Raw genomic sequence first — 18,314 nt, 5'->3', positions numbered from 1 at the left:
TTGCCGAATCCATCGGGCCTTCTGTGACACCGCACTTACCTGCCTGCCTAGCCAGGAAGGCCTCGTGCAGTAAAAGTACGAATTTGGGCGAAAACACCCCTGGGGTCCCAGAAGGGTGCTTGGGGCTGCTAGGGCCAGAGAGATCCGGACCTTTTTCCCCAGGTCGAACCATGGGAGACAGAAGCGAGGGGGACCCCCCGGGGAGAAGCCCCCCTATCCAGCTCCGCTTCTGCGGCCATAGCCACTCCCTCCTGTGATCCCAGCGCCACTGCCACGGTCCGCGAATGCCTCTGCGGCTTTGCTTGCCTTTCAGACCCCCCCCCCCCCCCCTCCAGCACACTGTGCAGAGGAGGAGGTCATTCAGACCGACCGACAGGCTACATCAGGCCCTGCAGGTCTCTCTGAGCTGCTTGTCTATCATAACAAGCACCAAGAAATAAAGCAAGGCAAAATAAAAAATCCAAACAGGCAATCCTATGCTTGCCGCGCTTTCCCGTGGACTGGATCGCGAAGGGGTGAGGCGCACCACACGGCAGCTGTCAAACCCTGAAGAGGGCGCACTGCCCCAAGAATTTCATGCCGGCACGGTGAATAGGCCGCTGCTGCGACTGAAAACCGTGCAGCTCGTTCGGGAGTACAGCCAGCCCCCACTGGAGTGAATCTGCCCCGACCGGGACCACCCTCCTCCGAACGATTCCCCGATCCGCCCACTTACTGCCCGGTCTGCACCAGACGATCTCGCTGAGGATTTCAGCCTGCTAGGCCGCACAGCCTGCCACATGCTTTTGCTGTTGCAAAAGCAGACAGCTGCCGATGACTTTCTTTTTATTTTACAACAAAGATTTAAAGGCCCAGAATTACAGGAAAGCACAAAAATAAAAGTAAAGGTACTTCCCTGTCCTGGGCGGCGGAGGGGCTTCGGGCCCACCGAGGGAAGCAGACCACTAGCTGTCAGGGGTCCCGGGGTCGTGGGCTGAAGCTGGCCAGGGGCATCCAACCCCCGTTCGCCCAGCTCAACCCAAGGGACAACCCTTCTGCAGGAGCCTGTGACCTCGGGGAGCAATTTTCCTTAAAATATCCAGTCAGTCAGTACTGCAGGGTTAGCACCTCTACCATCTGTTGGAGGTAGAGAAATACTGAGGGACAGCAGGTGGCACTCTCATACATGTGGCAGTGCCCAATGTTTTGTTCTCTACCTCCATCTGCTGGTATAAAACCCGCTTGTATGGACTGACCTGGGTATGTTCAGGAACATCAGTTTTCTCCATCTCCATCTGCTGGTAAAGGTGCATGACCCACTTGATCTGGATTCATCTGACTGGATGCTAAGCAAGTAAATAAGCAAGTAAATAAGCAAGGTTGGCTAAGTGTTGCCAACCTTGCTTATTTACCGTGTGTTTGAGCATGGTTTTTTTTTTCCAGGAAACACTTTTTCTATTTTTTTTTTTAACTTGCGGGTAGCTTATTTTGGGGCTTTTTATTCCCTACATGCTATTTTTTGGGCTTGAGGGGCAGAAATCGTGCCCTGCTGTTCCTATCACCTCTGATTGGCTCCTGCTGCCGATGAGGCCATCTCTCTGTGACTGAAATAGCCCAATCTGGTAATAAAAAGGGTTATTCAGAGGATATACTGGGAGAAGATTAAAAAAAAAGCAAAAAAAGCGCCCAGCACAACTCAAAGAAAGATATTTGGGCTACACAGGGGACAGGATCCCCACAGATACTCCATCAATATTCTCCTTTTGTGAACTGTCCAACAAAGATTATTCACCCACATATTTTTACTATTGACACAGGCAATTTTGTCACTTATTTTCTATTCCTTTCTTGGCCAGATTATCAGATCTAACTAAAACCAGCCATGCCATTGTAATTTAAAGAGGCAAAGAGAAGAAATGGTGTCAAAGTCTTTTTGCATCTAAAAGCTGCTTTTATAGAGATATGATCTGCTGTGAATAAAGCAGTCCTATCACTGAACCAGACCCTACATCCAAATCAACCAGCCAAATATTCTCACTTACCCTACATTCCTATCACTGCCTCAGTTTCACATTTTCTGTTTCATGCATACACTAGCAGTGCACACACTGTATACACGCACATCTACTCCCACTCAACATTTATGCTCACAGAGTTCTGGTTACAGGAAATGGCCACACAGTAAGAACATAAGACATGTCATACTGGGTCAGACCACGGGTCCATCAAGCCCAGTATCTTGTTTCCAACAGTGGCCAATCCAAGTCACAAGTACTTGGCAAGTACCCAAACATTAAAAAGATCCCAAGCTACTATTCCTTATTGATTAATAGCAGTTTATGGATTTCTCCTCTAGGAACTTATTCAAACCTTTTTTTAAACCCAGTTACACTAACCTCTGTAAACACATCCTCTGGCAATGAATCCTAGAGCTTAATTATGCATTGAGTGCAGAAGAATACTGCCAGACTGTAGATGGCACCCTCCTAGATAAGGCGGAGTTTATTAGTAAACTTCTGACTCCATCCTGCTAGAGGGGGGCATAATCCAGGAGTCTGGACTGATCCAGGTACGTACAGGGAATTATGCATTGAGTGAAAAAGAATTTTCTCCATTTTAAATGAGCTAATTGCTAAATACATAGAGTGCCCCCTATTCCTTTTATTGTCTGAGAGAGTAAATAAAAGGACTAGGGGGCACTCCATGAAGTTAACAAGTAGCTTATTTAAAACAATTTGGAGAAATTCTTTTTCACTCAACACATAATTAAACTCTGGAATTCATTGCCAGAGGATGTGGAGTAACTGGGTTTAAAAAGGTTTGGATAAGTTCCTAGAGGAGAAATCCATACAAGGAAAATTGGTTCTTACCTGCTACCGTATTTTTCGCTCCATGAACGCAACTGACCATAAGACGCACATAGGATTCAGAGCAGGAAAATTAAAAAAAAAAAAAATAATAATAATGGTGTGCTAAACCTGCTCTTTTCCTGGGCGTCGGTGCGTCTTATGGAGCAAATTAGGGGCGGGCATAAACTCCCAGGATCAGAAAACATTTATCGTTCTCTTTGCTAGGAAACAAAACAAAACAAAAAACCCCATCCCAACCCTTTAAAGTTAATTAACTACAACCTCCCCCCCTCCTGACCCCCCCAAGACTTGCCAAAAGTCCCTGGTGGTCCAGCGGGGGTGCGGGAGTGATCTCCTGCACTCGGGCTGTCGGCTGCCAGTATTCAAATTGGCGCCGATAGCCTTTGCCCTTACTATGTCACAGGGGCTACCGGTGCCATTGGTCGGCCCGTCACATGGTAGCAATGGATGGCCGGCGCCATCTTGTGGGCCATCCATTGCTCCTATCTTTTTATGCTATGAATCTGAAACTGTTAGTGACCTCTAGATACCGCAACAATACCTTTCTGACATCGAAAACGTGTTAACTTTTTTGCATGAGGTGCATCAACCTCCAGATTTGGAAAAGCCAGAAGCTCCACTGACTGATTTAAGTGGAACGCCAAAACTACCTTTGGCAGAATAGACAGAACCATCCGCAAAGAGACCCCGGAATCCGAAATCTGCAAAAAAGTCTCCCTACATGACAGAGCTTGAAGTTCTGACACCCTTCTAGCTGAACAAATTGCCACCAAGAAAACCACCTTCAAAGAGAGATCTTTTATGGTGGCCCTTTTAAGAGACTCAAACGGTGCCACACACATGCCCTTGAGGACCAGGTTAAGGCTCCAAAATAGGCACACCTTACGAACAGGGGGAGCGCACATGCTTCACCTTTTGGAGGAAATGTACCACATCCGAATGCGCAGCTAGAGTTGTTCCATGAACCCTGCCTCGCAAACAGCACAAGGCTGACACCTGCACTCTCTCGGAAATAAAGGATAAACCTTTCATTAGGCCTCTCTGCAAAAAAGCCAGAATCTGCACCACTGACGCTCGACAAGGATCAACCCCCTGCTCCATACAGCAAGACGCAAAGATCCTCCAAACCGAACATACACCAAGGAAACAGAAGTCTTTCAAGCCTGCAACAGGGTAGAAATAACATCCTCAGGATATCCTTTCTTCCTTAATTGCCTCCTTTCAAAAGCCAAGCCGCTAGACAAAAGCGATCCGCTTGATCTGAAAATATTGGGCACTGCCATAGCAGATTTGGCAGATGGCCAAGTCTTAACAGGCTGTCCACTGAAAGATTAACCAAATCTGCAAACCAAGGTCTCCGTGGCCATTCCGGAGCCATGAGAATCACCTTTCCTGAGTGGATCTCTATTCTCTTCACCACCTTGCCCACCAGAGTCCATGGCGGAAACACGTAGATCAGAATGTCGTGCGGCCAAGGAAGAACCAGAGCATCGTCCACTTCCGCTCCGCGCTGTTTTTGGCGACTGAAGAAGCACCGTGTCTTGGCTTTCCACTGAGTTGCCATCAGATCCATATGAGGAACGCCCCATCTGCAAGTAATGAGACTAATTGCTTCCTCCAATAGCTCCCATTCTCCGGGATCCAATTGTTGTCGGCTGAGAAAATCTGCTTGCAAATTGTCGCACTATGTGCAAAGCTGCTAACAAGGGCAGATATTGCTCCACCCAGTATATCAGCATCTCTGCTTCCAGAGCAACCGCTCAACTCTTAGTACCATCCTGGTGGTTGATGTAGGCCACTGTTGTCGCATTGTCTGACAGGATTCTGACCACACGGTTGCACAAAAGAGGTAGAAACTCCCATAGAGTCAACTGCATCGCTCTTGTCTCTAAGCGATTGATGGGCCAGGTCGCTTCCTCGTTTGACCACTTGGCTTGCACAGACTGGGACTGACACACAGCTCCCCAACTAGAGAGACTGGCGTCGGTAGTCACTACCATCTTCTCTGGCACCTCGAGGTCCACCCCACGGCACAAATGGTCCCAACCAAGCCACCACGAAAGACTGGACCTGGCTGACTCTGTAAGCAGTAGAGGAAGATGAAACTGCTCTGAAATCAGGTCCCACCAGGATAGTAATGCTTTCTGCAGAGGTCTCATATGAGCAAATGCCCATGGGACCAGCTCCAAGGTAGATGCCATGGAACAGAGGACCTGCAAGTAATCCAGTCCCTGGGCACTCGGGTCTCCAAAATTTTAGAACCTGAGTCTACAGCTCGATGATCCACTTCTCTGTGAGAAAGACTTTCCCCACTCAGGTATCGAAGCGCACACCCAAGAACTCCAGGACCTGCGAAGGAGAAAGATAGCTCTTGGACAGATTCACTGTCCAGCAGAAGGATCTCAAGCAGTACAATACCACTTCCACCGCTCATCTGCAAAGGACTTCTGACTTTGCTCGGATGAGCCAGTCATCCAAATATGGATGAACCAGCGTGCCCTACTTTCTGAGAGCTGCCACCACCCACCACCATCAGCTTGGTGAAGGTCCTCGGGGCCGTTGCCAGTCCAAATGGGAGAGTGGAAAACTGGAAATGCCTCCCGAGGATCATAAACCAGAGATACCTCTGATGATCGGAGGCAGGCAGAGCTCCGGAGTCTCAATGTGTGGATGAGACAATGGTGCAAGGAAGAGGGATTCAGTTTTATAAGCAACTGGGGAACCTTTTGGGGAAGGGGGAGTCTTTTCTGAAGGGATGGACTCCAACTTAACCAGGGTGGAATCAGGCTGCTGGTGATAACCTTTAAAAATAGAAAACTAAGAGTTGTTCAGCAGGAGGTATCTTTGAAGGATACGAATGAAGCATTACAGTTAGGGAATTTTTAGAAAGGGCTCAAGAGGTGATCCAGGAAACTAGAGACAGTAATCCTGACTTCAGTGCCAGGAAAAATAGTGGAAACTGTTATAAAGAATAAAATCACAGAATATTTAGATAGACATGGTTTAATAGGACACAGCCAGCATGGATTTAGCCAAGGGAAGTCTTGTCTCACAAATCTACATTTTTTTGAAGGGGTGAATAAACATGTGAACAAAGGTTAGCCAGTACAAGTGGTGCATTTGGATTTTCAGAAGGCTTTTGACAAAGTCCCTCATGAGAGACTTCTAAGAAAACTAAAAAGTCTTGGGATAGAAGGTGATGTCCTTTTGTGGATTGCAAGCTGGTTAAAAGACAGGAAACAGAGAGTAGGATTAAATGGTCAGTTTTCAAAATGGAAAAAGGTAAACAGTGGAGTGCCTCAGGAATCTGTACTTGGACTGCTGCTTTTTAGTATATTTATAAATGATCTGGAAAGGGGTACAATGAGTGAGGTGATCAAATTTAGGAGTTACCACCCAGGGAAAAGATCTAGGCGTCATGGTGGATAATACATTGAAATCATCGGCTCAGTATGCTAAGCTGGTCAAAAAAGCAAACAATATTAGAAATTATTAGGACGGGAATGGTGAATGAAATGGTGGATGTTACAATGCCTCTATATCGCTCCATGGTGAGACCGCACCTTGAATACTGTGTGCAGTGCTGGTTGCCACATCTCAAAAAGATATAGTTCCGCTGAAGAAAGTATAGAGGAAGGTAACCAAAATGATAAGTGCATGAAATGGCTGCCCCATGAGAAAAGCTAAAGAGATTAGGGGCTGTTCAACTTGGAGAAGAGATGGCTGAGGGGGATATGATAGAAGTCTACAAATCATGAAGGACTTGAATGGGTAAATGTGAATCGATTATTTACTCTTTCAGCTAATAGGAGGACAAGAGGGTACTCCATGAAGTCGGCAAGCAGCACATTTAAAACAAATCAGAGAAAATTATTTTTCACGCAACTCACAATTAAGCTCTGGAATTCATTGCCAGAGGATGTGTTTGACAGTTAGTGTGACTGGGTTTAAAAAAAGGTTTGGATATGTTCCTGTAGGAGAAGTCCATAAACTGCTATTAATCCATAAGTAACAGTAGCTTGGGATCTATATAATGTCTGGATACTTGCCAGATACTTGTGACTTGGTTGGCCATTGCTGGACACAGGATACTGGGCTTGATGGATCCTTGGTCTGATCCATTATGGCATATCTGATGTTCTTATGTAACTCCCATGACACATGTATGTGTGACTTTCAATCTACTCTCACTAAATCCCACTAACACAGTTCAGTATGACATCCATTTTACCCTCACTATATCCCACTGACACAGCCACATGACATCCATTCTACCCTCACTGTAAATTACTGACAGCTACATGTTTCTTTCTGCTCTCTGATCATGCTACATCTGCTGCATTTTTACATCTGGCAAGAAGCTAAGTGATAACTGCAGCACGTGCTCATTTTCAGGCTTTTTTACCAAATCACACCAGGAAATCCTCACAATCAGAATTTCCTTTTCCCTGATGGCTGAGATCCCCTAATAAAAATGTAAAGTTCTTCCTTACCCAGAGAGATGAGGGTCTGATAATTCTCCATCATCACATCCTTGTAAAGCTCCTTCTGCTGTTCTTCTAAATCCTCCCACTCCTCCTGGGAGAAATAGATTGCGATGTCCTCAAAGGTTACTGGGACCTGAAACACAAATCCTTCCACATTCAGCACCTCTTGCATCCCCTCCATCAGGAGAACTCCCAGCACTGGGGCTCAGCAGGGCAGGGGGAGAGTTTTCCATATGTTAGTAAGTCACAGGGTGATAGAGTTTCACATTGTTCTAAGCTGCAGCAACTGAAGAATGATCCCCCCATAAACACTGTTAAGGAAGGAATGATATACACAGAAGAAACACATACTTCTTATTCTATAAAATGGGATTTTCTAATGAAATAAGAAAAGGAGACCTGGGAATAAGACTAACAGAAATCATAAGAGAACAAAAATTATACAAGGAAACTGATCTTTTAAAGACTTCAGTTAAATTTCCACGTTAAAAACATAATTAATTTCAAGGGGACAGGTTTATCCTAAAATTACAAACAAATCATTCAAACAGGATCATTTTCATAGATTTAAGCCTATAAAAGCAAGAAAAGAAAGGAGAAATTACTCCTCTTCCGATAATTTCCTTTCCTTTAGTGAGGGCAGGTCAATCCCCACAAGTGGGTTATGCTCCTCCGCCAGCAGATGGAGACAGAACAAAAGCTGTATAGTCCTGCCCCATCAGCCGCCCAGAATTCTCTGGAAAAGTCACTGTGGACAAAACTGACTATACTTGAACATTACTATTAGCAATCAACCTTTCATGTTTCCCAACCAACAGGAACACCGAGCTCAGCCAAAAGAAGGAACATAGCAGCAAATTAAGGGCTAGAGAAGCCTCTTACCGGTTGCCAATGAAGAGCAGGAAGCTTACTCTGCATAGCTCACCCGAAGGAGGCGAACCACAAATTTAAACATCGGCAGCCTAGGGTGGGTCGGAGATTGATCTGCCCTCACTAAGGGAAAGGAAATTATTAGGTAATGGAGAAATTACTTACCTGATAATTTCGTTTTCCTTAGTGTAGACAGATGGACTCAGGACCAATGGGGTATAGTGTACTCCTGTTAGCAGTTGGAGACGGATCAGATTTCAATCTGACGTCAGCCCCTAGTACATATACCCCTGCAGGAAGTGCAGATCCTCAGTATTCTTCCTTGCAAAGCATTGTGAATATATGTTTGACTGACCGATTGGTTAACTTGATTAACTTGTATAACTTCGTAACTATATAAACGTTATAACTTGATTAACTGGATTAATTTGAACTGGTCGATTGAGTATAGCTGGAGACCGCCAGGGAGCTCAACCGGAAAGCGTCGACACCCAGCTGGGTGGAGACCTAGGTAAATGAAAGGAGGCTTACCCTTGAATCATTTGCGATTCCATGCGTGACGACAGCCAAGGGCGGGCTGCTGAGTCCATCTGTCTACACGAAGGAAAACGAAATTATCAGGTAAGTAATTTCTCCATTTCCTAGCGTGTAGCAGATGGACTCAGAACCAATGGGATGTATAAAAGCTACTTCCGAACCGGGTGGGAGGCTGCCTGTGACCCACTCAGTATTGCCCTTGCAAATGCCGTGTCCTCCCGGGCCTGAACATCCAGACGGTAGAATCTGGAGAAGGTATGGATGGAAGACCATGTCGCTGCCCTGCAAATCTCGGCGGGTGACAGCATTCTTGTTTCTGCCCAGGATGCTGCCTGGGCTCTGGTCGAATGGGCCTTGACCTGTAGAGGCGGAGGTTTCCCTGCTTCTACGTAGGCCGACTTGATGACTTCCTTGATCCAGCGGGCTATGGTTGCCCGTGAGGCTGCTTCCCCTAGTGAAGGACAAAAAGGTGGTCCGTCTTCCGTATGGGTTCTGACATTTCCAGATATCTGGAAAGGATTCTGCCAACGTTGAGGTGACGCAGACTACGGGCTTCTTCCGAATTCTTCAGGGCTCCCACCGACAGGAGCGAGATGGTCTGGTTCAGATGGAAGCGAGAGACCACTTTGGGAAGGAATGATGGTACCATGCGCAGCTGGATGGATCCTGGAGTGAACCTAAGAAAGGGTTCAAGGCAAGACAGTGCTTGTAGTTCAGAGATGCATCGCCCTGAACAAACTGCCAGTAGGAAGACAATCTTCAGGGTCAGCTGACGGAGTGATAGCCCTCGAAGAGGTCTGAAGGTGGTTCCAGCCAGGAAGTCCAAGACGAGGTTGAGATTCCACAGAGGTACCGGCCACTTCAGAGGTGGACGAATGTGTTTGACTCCTTTCAGGAAACGTGACACATCCGGATGAGAGGCTAGGCTATCGCTCTCGCCCCTGGTGCCGAAGCATGCCAGTGCTGCCACCTTTACCTTGATGGAGTTGAGGGACAGTCTTTTCTGGAGTCCGCTCTGTAGGAACTCCAGCATCACGGGAACTTTAAGTGAGCGTGTCTTGATGTCGTGATCCACACCAGGCTTCAAATATTCTCCAGATCCTTATGTATGTTAACGATGTGGAGAACTTGTGTGCTCGGAGGAGGGTGTCTATTACCGCCCCCGAGTATCCGCTCTTCTTCAGGTGAGCCCTCTCAATGGCCAGACCGTAAGAGAGAATTGAGCTGGGTCCTTGTGGAAGATCGGACCCTGTTGTAGCAGGTCCCTGAGAGGGGGCAGGGTTAGAGGGTTCCTTGCCAGCAGTCTTCTCATGTCTGCGTACCACGGTCTTCTTGGCCAATCCGGGGCCACCAGAAGAACTAGTCCCTTGTGTAGCTGTATCTTGTGAATGATTGCGCCCAAGAGGGGCCATGGTGGGAAGGCGTATAGTAGGGTCCCCCGTGGCCAGGCCTGCACCAGGGCATCGATCCCTTGGGATTGTAGATCCCGCTTGCGGCTGAAATATCTAGGTACTTGGGCGTTGGTTCTGTTCGCCAGAAGGTCCATTTCCGGTGTTCCCCACCGGTTTTACTATCATCCGGAAGGCTGCGGGAGACAGCTTCCATTCTCCTGGGTCTAGACTTTCTCTGCTAAGGAAGTCCGCCGTGATGTTGTCCTTCACGGCGATGTGAGCTGCGGAGATCTCCTGTAGATTTGCTTCCGCCCATGCCATTAGTGGGTTTATCTCCAGAGACACCTGTTGGCTTCTGGTTCCCCCTTGCCTGTTGATGTAGGCAACCGTTGTGGCATTTTCGGACATCACTCTGACCGCTTTGCCTCGGAGTCTTTGGGCGAACCGCAGGCAGGCGAGTCTGACTGCCCGCGCTTCTGACTGCCATCCTGCCTCTTCTGTGTTCCACTGCCCTTGGGTGGTTAATTCCTCGCAGTGTGCTCCCCATCCCCGTAGACCTGCATCTGTAGTTAGCAGAGTCCAGGTTGGGGATGATAGTCTTGAGCCTCTGTTCATGTGGCTGGGCTGCAGCCACCAGTGTAGTTTGGTCCGAACTGTGCCCAGAAGGGCTAAGCGTACAGTATAGTTGTGCGACCGTGGGTTCCAACGAGACAGCAGTGAGTGTTGTAGAGGCCTCATGTGGGCCCTCGCCCAGGGGACCACTTCCAGTGTGGATGCCATCAGCCCTAGGGCCTGCAGGTAATCCCATGCCGTGGGCGAGGGTCATTCAGCAAGGATTGTAACCGGTTCCAAAGTTTTGACCTCCTTGTGGGAGTCAGGCTGACTTTGTCTTCCTTGGTGTCGAAGTGGACCCCCAGGTACTCCAACGATTGTGAGGGTTGCAGGGAACTCTTGTTCGTGTTGACCACCCATCCGAGACTCTCCAGTAGAGACTTGACTCTGTTGGTTGATTGGATGCTTTCCTCTGGTGACTTTGCCCTGATCAGCCAGTCGTCCAAGTAAGGATGTACGAGGACTCCTTCCTTCCGTAGTATTGCCGCCACTACCACTATCACCTTGGTGAACGTCCGTGGTGCTGTGGCTAGCCCGAAGGGTAGGGCCCGGAACCGGTAGTGATGGCCCAGGATCTTGCGGCATAGGTAACTCTGGTGTTCCCGATGAATTGGGATGTGCAGGTACGCCTCTGACAGGTCCAGGGAGGTGAGGATCTCTCCCGGCTGTATTGCCTTTATTACGGATCTCAGGGTTTCCATGCGGAAGCGGGGGACCTTCAGGTATTGGTTTATGGATTTGAGGTCCAGGATTGGTCGGAACGTTCCCTCTTTCTTGGGAACGAGAAAATATATGGAATAATGACCAGAGTTTATCTCCTGAGGAGGTACCGGAGTTATGGCCTCGAGGGTCAGTAGCCTGGCTAGTGTAACTTCCACTGCCACCTTTTTGGTGGGGTCGTGGCAGGGGGACTCCACAAACTTGTCCGGGGGGGTGCGTATGAAGTCCAGGTAGTACCCTTCTCGGATGATGGCAAGGACCCACTTGTCCGAAGTTATCGACCCATCTTTGGTAGAATAGGGCCAGTCTGCCCCCTATGGCTTCCCTTGGATGGGTCGGCTGATTCTCATTGCGGAGCGCGGCCGGGCCCTGTGCCCGAGCTGTTTCCCTTCTTGTTGTGCTTGTTCTGAAAGGACTGGTTCCTGCCCGAAGGGCGGGGTGCCTGGTAGCTGCTCCTGTATGGGTTGAAGCGCTGCGAGCTTCTGCCCCTGGAGGCCCTGGAAGGCTGTCGTTGGGCTCTCCTTGACTTGTCTTCCGGAAGGCGCGGTACTGGGGATTCGCCCCATTTGCCCGCCATCTTTTCTAAATCGCTGCCGAACAGAAGTGTTCCTTTGAAGGGCAACCTTGTGAGGCGTGTTTTGGAAGATGGGTCGGCCGACCAGCTTCTGAGCCAGAGCTGTCTCCTGGCCGCCGCCACCGCCGATGATACTCCTCTGGCCGCTGTGCATACGAGGTCTGAGGCTGCGTCCGTTAGAAAGGATAGCGCTGGGTCCAGGATATCTCCCAGGGTGCCGTTCCTGGCCTGGGATAAGCAGGCACGTGTCACCTCGGTGCAGCAGGCCACAATCTGAAGAGACATGGCGGCCACGTCAAATGACTGTTTAAGCATGGCTTCCAGCCGCTGGTCATGCGTGTCCTTGAGTGCTGCTCCTCCCTCTACCAGAATGGTGGTGCGCTTGGAGACTGCGCAGACCATGGCATCCACTCTTGGGCAAGCGAGCATGTCTTTGGTTGCTGGATCCAGGGGGTACAAGCTGGCCAAGGCCCGCCCCCCTTTAAAGGCAGACTCTGGGGTGTTCCATTCCAGGTCAATTAGCTGTTGTGCGGCTCGCAAGAGCGGGAAATGACGGGAGGTCTGTCGAAGGCCTTCCAGAAATGGGTTCTCCTCGGGATCCCCCTGGGTTTCTGAGTCCGGAATTGCCAGTTCCTCCAGGCATTGGGAGACCAGATCCGGGAGCTCCTCCCTTGTGAAGAACCGTCTCATGGTTCGGTGGCGTTCTGTCCCCGGGGGGAGTTCCTCTTCTTCTAGGGGTTCGACTTCTTCTTCTGAGATGTCCGTGCCCCCGAAGGTGGGACTACTTGGTGTTAAATGCCTAGGTCTTGAGGGGCCTGGAGCATAGGGGTCCTCCTGCGACGTATGTGGTTGGTCCGCCTGGGAATCCGTTTGCATTCGGACAAGGCGTGAATCCCCTTGAAGAGTTCCACCCAAGAAATAGACGAGGGGTCCACATTGAGTGGCGCTGCTTCCCTGGGGACCTCCGGCTGAGAGGGAGTCCAGCTGGGGGTTGCTAGCTCCAGGGAGCCCCCTGAAGAGCTAGTCCCCGGCCCTGGGCGAGGCTGAGCTTGTGGAGGATCTCCCAGGGCCCTCCTCGCATTGGGTGCATAAGGCATCGGCTTCCTGGCTCTGGGCAGCCCTGAGGTGGCATGCTGAGCAGAAGCCTAGGGATTTTACTTCAGATATTGGAGGTGTCTAGTTGCCTGCGCGTACATGTTTTGCTCCGGAGCGCCTGGCCGCGTGTGTGGAGGTTGTGCGCGTATCTGTGCGCTTAACCGGGGTTTGTGCGCGTATCTGAGCGCTTAACCCGGGATGTGCGCGTGGGTAGTCAAGTGCGCGTAGTCCGTGCAACCGGGACTTGCGCGTGCCACTTATGCGTCCAAGTGTTCTTGTGCGTATAACTTACGCGCAGAGGTAGGTTTGTGCGCACAGGTAAATTTTGTACGCTCGGCCGGGCGGTGATGTGAACGGCGAGATTAAGGCCAAGATGGCGACGGCGACCATGCGGGCAAGATGGCGACTACCTCAGAGGGTCTCCACGTGTGTAGGCCCTTGGAAATGCCGGGGTCTGGCCCTGCTAGGGCGGATCAACCCGGTGGCGCTGGCTTCGGCCGATGGCCTGCGCTCGTCCTCAATCCTCGGAGACCGGTACAAGTAAAGATTTCTACCTTACCTTATCTTCGGCGTTTCCCGGTCTCGACCCAGGCGGTCTCCGGCTGCGGGGGGAGAGGGCAACTACCTTCACCGCCGCTTTTGAGGGTGCACCCGCTGCCTCTCAGCCGTGCCCGAACTCCTCACGCTCGGGGGCTGTAAGTCCTCGCCGCGTTTCGGCCGCCGGACCGAGGCTGCCTCTATGCCGCGCCCAATCCTTCGGGGGCTAGGTCCCGCCGCAATTCGGCCGCCGGACCGAAGCTCACCTCAGAGGGACCATGGAAATCACCTCGGGATCTCGACTGGGGGAGGGACCCGAGGGTATCACCGCAGGAGAGCGGGGCTCGTCTTCAGTAGAATCTTCTTCTTTAAATTTGGTTCCAACGCTCTGAGAGCGTGCAGATAGCTCCTAACTGCTATGGAGACGGAAAATACTGAGGATCTGCACTACCTGCAGGGGTATATGTACTAGGGGCTGACATCAGATTGAAATCTGATCCGTCTCCAACTGCTAGCACGAGTACACTATACCCATTGGTTCTGAGTCCATCTGCTACACGCTAGGAAAGTAGTAATTTCTCCTTCCTTAGCATTCAGGCAGGTCAATCCACACAAGTGGGATGTACAAGAGCCAATCTTGAAAAGGGCAGGAGACTGCCAGCAGTAAAGTCAATACTGCCTGCGCAAATGTGGTGTCCTCCCTAGCCCTAACATCCAAGTGGTAATGCTTGGAGACGGTGTACAGAGATGATCATGTCGCTGCTCGGCAAATTTCAGCAGGCGACAACAAAGTTCCGCCCATGACACCTCCTAAGCCCTCGTGGAATGCAGTCTAATCTGTTTCGGCAAGAACACCTCAGCAACCACACAGGCTACTGTAATGACTTCCTAAACTCAGCAGGCTATCATTGACCATGTTGCTGGTGCTCCCTATTTATCTCTACCATGGAGCACAAGTAGGCGATCAGACTTCTGAACAGATTTCGTCACCTCCAATTACAGCAGCAAATGAAGCTTGACCTCTAAAGAATGCAAAATACGATACTCAACTTCATCTCTGTCCCTTTCGAAGGCAGACAAGGAAATGGACTGATTCAAATGAAAATCCGAAACCACTTTTGGCAAAAAAAGAGGGCACAGTCCAAAGTTGAACTGCATTTGTAGTTGAATGGAGAAAAGGCTCATGGCAGGAAACAGCATGCTGAACAGATTGCCACCAGAAATAATTTCTTCAAGGAAGACCACCATAAGGAAAGATTATGCAGCGGTCAAAAACTCGGACCTACCAAGAACGCAAGGATCAAGTTAAGGTCCCACAGAGGCACTGGAAGCCACAACGAGGGGCAAAGATGCTTAACTCCCTGTAAGAAATGAGACACATCTGGATGGGAAGACAAAGACCCTCCAATGACTCTCCACCTGTAACAAGCTAGGACTGCAATTTGAACCTTCAATGTGTTAAGGGCGAAACCCTTAAGCAAGCCATTCTGCAAAAATTCCAAAATCAAAGGAATATCCACATTAAGCAGATGAGTACCTCACTCAGAACACCAGGCCTCAAAGACCATCCAAACTCTAACATATGCTAGAAAAGTAGAACATTTCTGGGCCCAAAGTAGTTTCGAAATTAAAGGCGGCGCAAACCCCTGCTTCAACTACCAAGCTCTTTTAAACAGTCACACCATAAGACAGAATTGACCCGGATCTTTGTGCAGAATGGGTCCCTGACATAGCAGATCCATCCGCAATGGTAGCCTAAAGGAATTGCCCACCAGAGGTTTCTGGAGATCAGCGTATCATGACCTTTGAGCCCAATCTGGTGCTACTAAAAGCACGGTGCTGGCTTGAATCGCAATCTTCTGGGCCAGTCTGCCTATCAGAGGCCAAGGCGGAAATGCATAGAGCAGGGCGCTGCATGGCCACTTCTGAACGAGAGTATCTATGCCCATCGCTTTTGGGTCCCGCCTGCGACTGAAGAAGCATGAAACCTTTGTGTTGTTGAAGATCGCCAACAGGTCTAGATCCGGTAGGCCCAGTGGTTCACCAGGAGCTGAGAGGCCTCGTCTGCCAGCTCCCATTCTGCTGGGTCCAAGTTTCCCCTGCTGAGGAAATCTGCTCTGATATTGCCCTTTCTGGCAATGTGAGAGGCAGATATGCTTAGAAGATGCTGCTCCTCACACACCAGAAGCGCATTTATCTCCTGCGATACTTGTTAACTCTTGGTTCCACCTTGATGATTGATGTAAGCCACCGTCGTCGCATTGTTGATCATTAACCAGATCGACCAACTCTCTTATCCACTCAGCGAACCTCAGGTATGTTAACAGAACCACTAGTGCCTCCAGTCTGTTGATGTTCTTTTTTTTAAATTAATTTTGTCTGTTGATGTACTACTGCCACTCTGCTGTATTCCAGCTTTCTTGTACCATCATCTCCAGATACTGAGCCCCCCGCCCCAGCCCCAAAAGCTTGCATCTGTCATGAGTACAAACCAATCCGGGGTCTCCAGGGAAATTCCCTTCCTGAGATGACCCGCCTGTAACATAAGAACATGCCATACTCGGTCAGACCAAGGGTCCATCAAGCCCAGCATCCTGTTTCTAATAGTGGCCAATCTAGGCCATGAGAACCTGGCAAATACCAGGCCATGAGAACCTGGCAAAATACCCAAAAACTAAGTCTATTCCACACTACTGTTGCTAGTATTAGCAGTGGCTATTTTCTAAATCAACTTAATTAATAGCAGGTAATGGACTTCTCCTCCAAGAACGTATCCAATCCTTTTTTAAACACAGCTATACTAACTGCACGAACCACATTCTCTGGCAACAAATTCCAGAGTTTAATTGTGCGTTGAGTAAAAAAGAACTTTCTCCGATTAGTTTAAAATGTGCCACACGCTAACTTCATGGAGTACCCCCTAGTCTTTCTACTATCCGAAAGAGTAAATAACCGATTCACATCTACCCGTTCTAGACTTCTCATGATTTTAAACATCTCTATCATATCCCCCCTCAGTCATCTCTTCTCCAAGCTGAAAAGTCCTAACCTCTTTAGTCTTTCCTCATAGGGGAGCTGTTCCATTCCCCTTATCATTTTGGTAGCCTTTCTCTGTACCTTCTCCAACGCAATTATATCTTTTTTGAGATGCAGCGACCAGAATTGTACACAGTATTCAAGATGCGGTCTCACCATGGAGCGATACAGAGGCATTATGATATTTTTTGTTTTATTCACCATGCCCTTTCTAATAATTCCCAACATTCTGTTTGCTTTTTTGACTGCCGCAGCACACTGCACCGACGATTTCAGTGTGTTATCCACTATGACGCCTAGATCTCTTTCTTGGGTTGTAGCACCTAATATGGAACCCAACATTGTGTAATTATAGCATGGGTTATTTTTCCCTATATGCATCACCTTGCACTTATCCACATTAAATTTCATCTGCCATTTGGATGCCCAATTTTCCAGTCTCACAAGGTCTTCCTGCAATTTATCACAATCTGCTTGTGATTTAAGTACTCTGAACAATTTTGTGTCATCTGCAAATTTGATTATCTCACTCGTCGTATTTCTTTCCAGATCATTTATAAATATATTGAAAAGTAAGGGTCCCAATACAGATCCCTGAGGCACTCCACTGTCCACTCCCTTCCACTGAGAAAATTGTCCATTTAATCCTACTCTCTGTTTCCTGTCTTTTAGCCAGTTTGCAATCCACGAAATGACATCGCCACCTATTCCATGACTTTTTACTTTTCCTAGAAGCCTCTCATGAGGAACTTTGTCAAACGCCTTCTGAAAATCCAAGTATACTACATCTACCGGTTCACCTTTATCCACATGTTTATTAACTCCTTCAAAAAAGTGAAGTAGATTTATGAGGCAAGACTTGCCTTGCGTAAAACCATGCTGACTTTGTTCCATTAAACTATGTCTTTCTTTATGTTCTGTGATTTTGATGTTTAGAACACTTTTCACTATTTTTCCTGGCACTGAAGTCAGGCTAACCGATCTATAGTTTCCCGGATCGCCCCTGGAGCCCTTTTTAAATATTGGGGTTACATTTGCTATCTTCCAGTCTTCAGGTACAATGGATGATTTTAATGATAGGTTACAAATTTTTACTAATAGGTCTGAAATTTCATTTTTAGTTCCTTCAGAACTCTGGGGTGTAAACCATCCGGTCCAGGTGATTTATTAATCTTCAGTTTGTCAATCAGGTCTACCACATCTTCTAGGTTCACCGTAATTTGATTCAGTCCATCTGAATCATTACCCATGAAAACCTTCTCCATTACGGGTACCTCCCCAACATCCTCTTCAGTAAACACCGAAGCAAAGAAATCATTTAATCTTTCCGCGATGGCCTTATCTTCTCTAAGTGCCTCTTTAACCCCTCGATCATCTAACGGTCCAACTGACCTCCCTCACAGGCTTTCTGCTTCGGATATATTTTAAAAAGTTTTTACTGTGAGTTTTTGCCTCTAAGACCAACTTCTTTTCAAATTCTCTCTTAGCCTGTCTTAACAATGTCTTACATTTAACTTGCCAACGTTTATGCTTTACCCTATTTTCTTCTGTTGGATCTTTCTTCCAATATTTGAATGAAGATCTTTTGGCTAAAATAGCTTCTTTC

At 48.4% G+C, this 18,314-nt stretch overlaps 1 protein-coding gene across 2 annotated transcripts in view; it reads right to left on the bottom strand.

The window, feature by feature from the left end:
* LOC115085955 (oocyte zinc finger protein XlCOF6-like) overlaps positions 1–18,314 on the bottom strand; it is a 258,912-nt gene that overhangs the window by 223,720 nt on the left and 16,878 nt on the right. For both annotated transcript variants that reach the window (XM_029592523.1, XM_029592522.1), the window contains exon 2: positions 7,343–7,469. In XM_029592523.1, coding sequence (XP_029448383.1) covers positions 7,343–7,469 — 127 coding nt within the window. The remainder of the gene's footprint in view (positions 1–7,342; positions 7,470–18,314) is intronic.

This window comes from Rhinatrema bivittatum, chromosome 2 (assembly GCF_901001135.1).
Source record: "Rhinatrema bivittatum chromosome 2, aRhiBiv1.1, whole genome shotgun sequence".
In the NCBI taxonomy this organism is placed as follows: Eukaryota; Metazoa; Chordata; class Amphibia; order Gymnophiona; family Rhinatrematidae; genus Rhinatrema; species Rhinatrema bivittatum.
The sequence above is the reverse complement of the archived record's forward strand: the minus strand, read 5'-3'. Positions and strand labels throughout refer to the sequence as shown.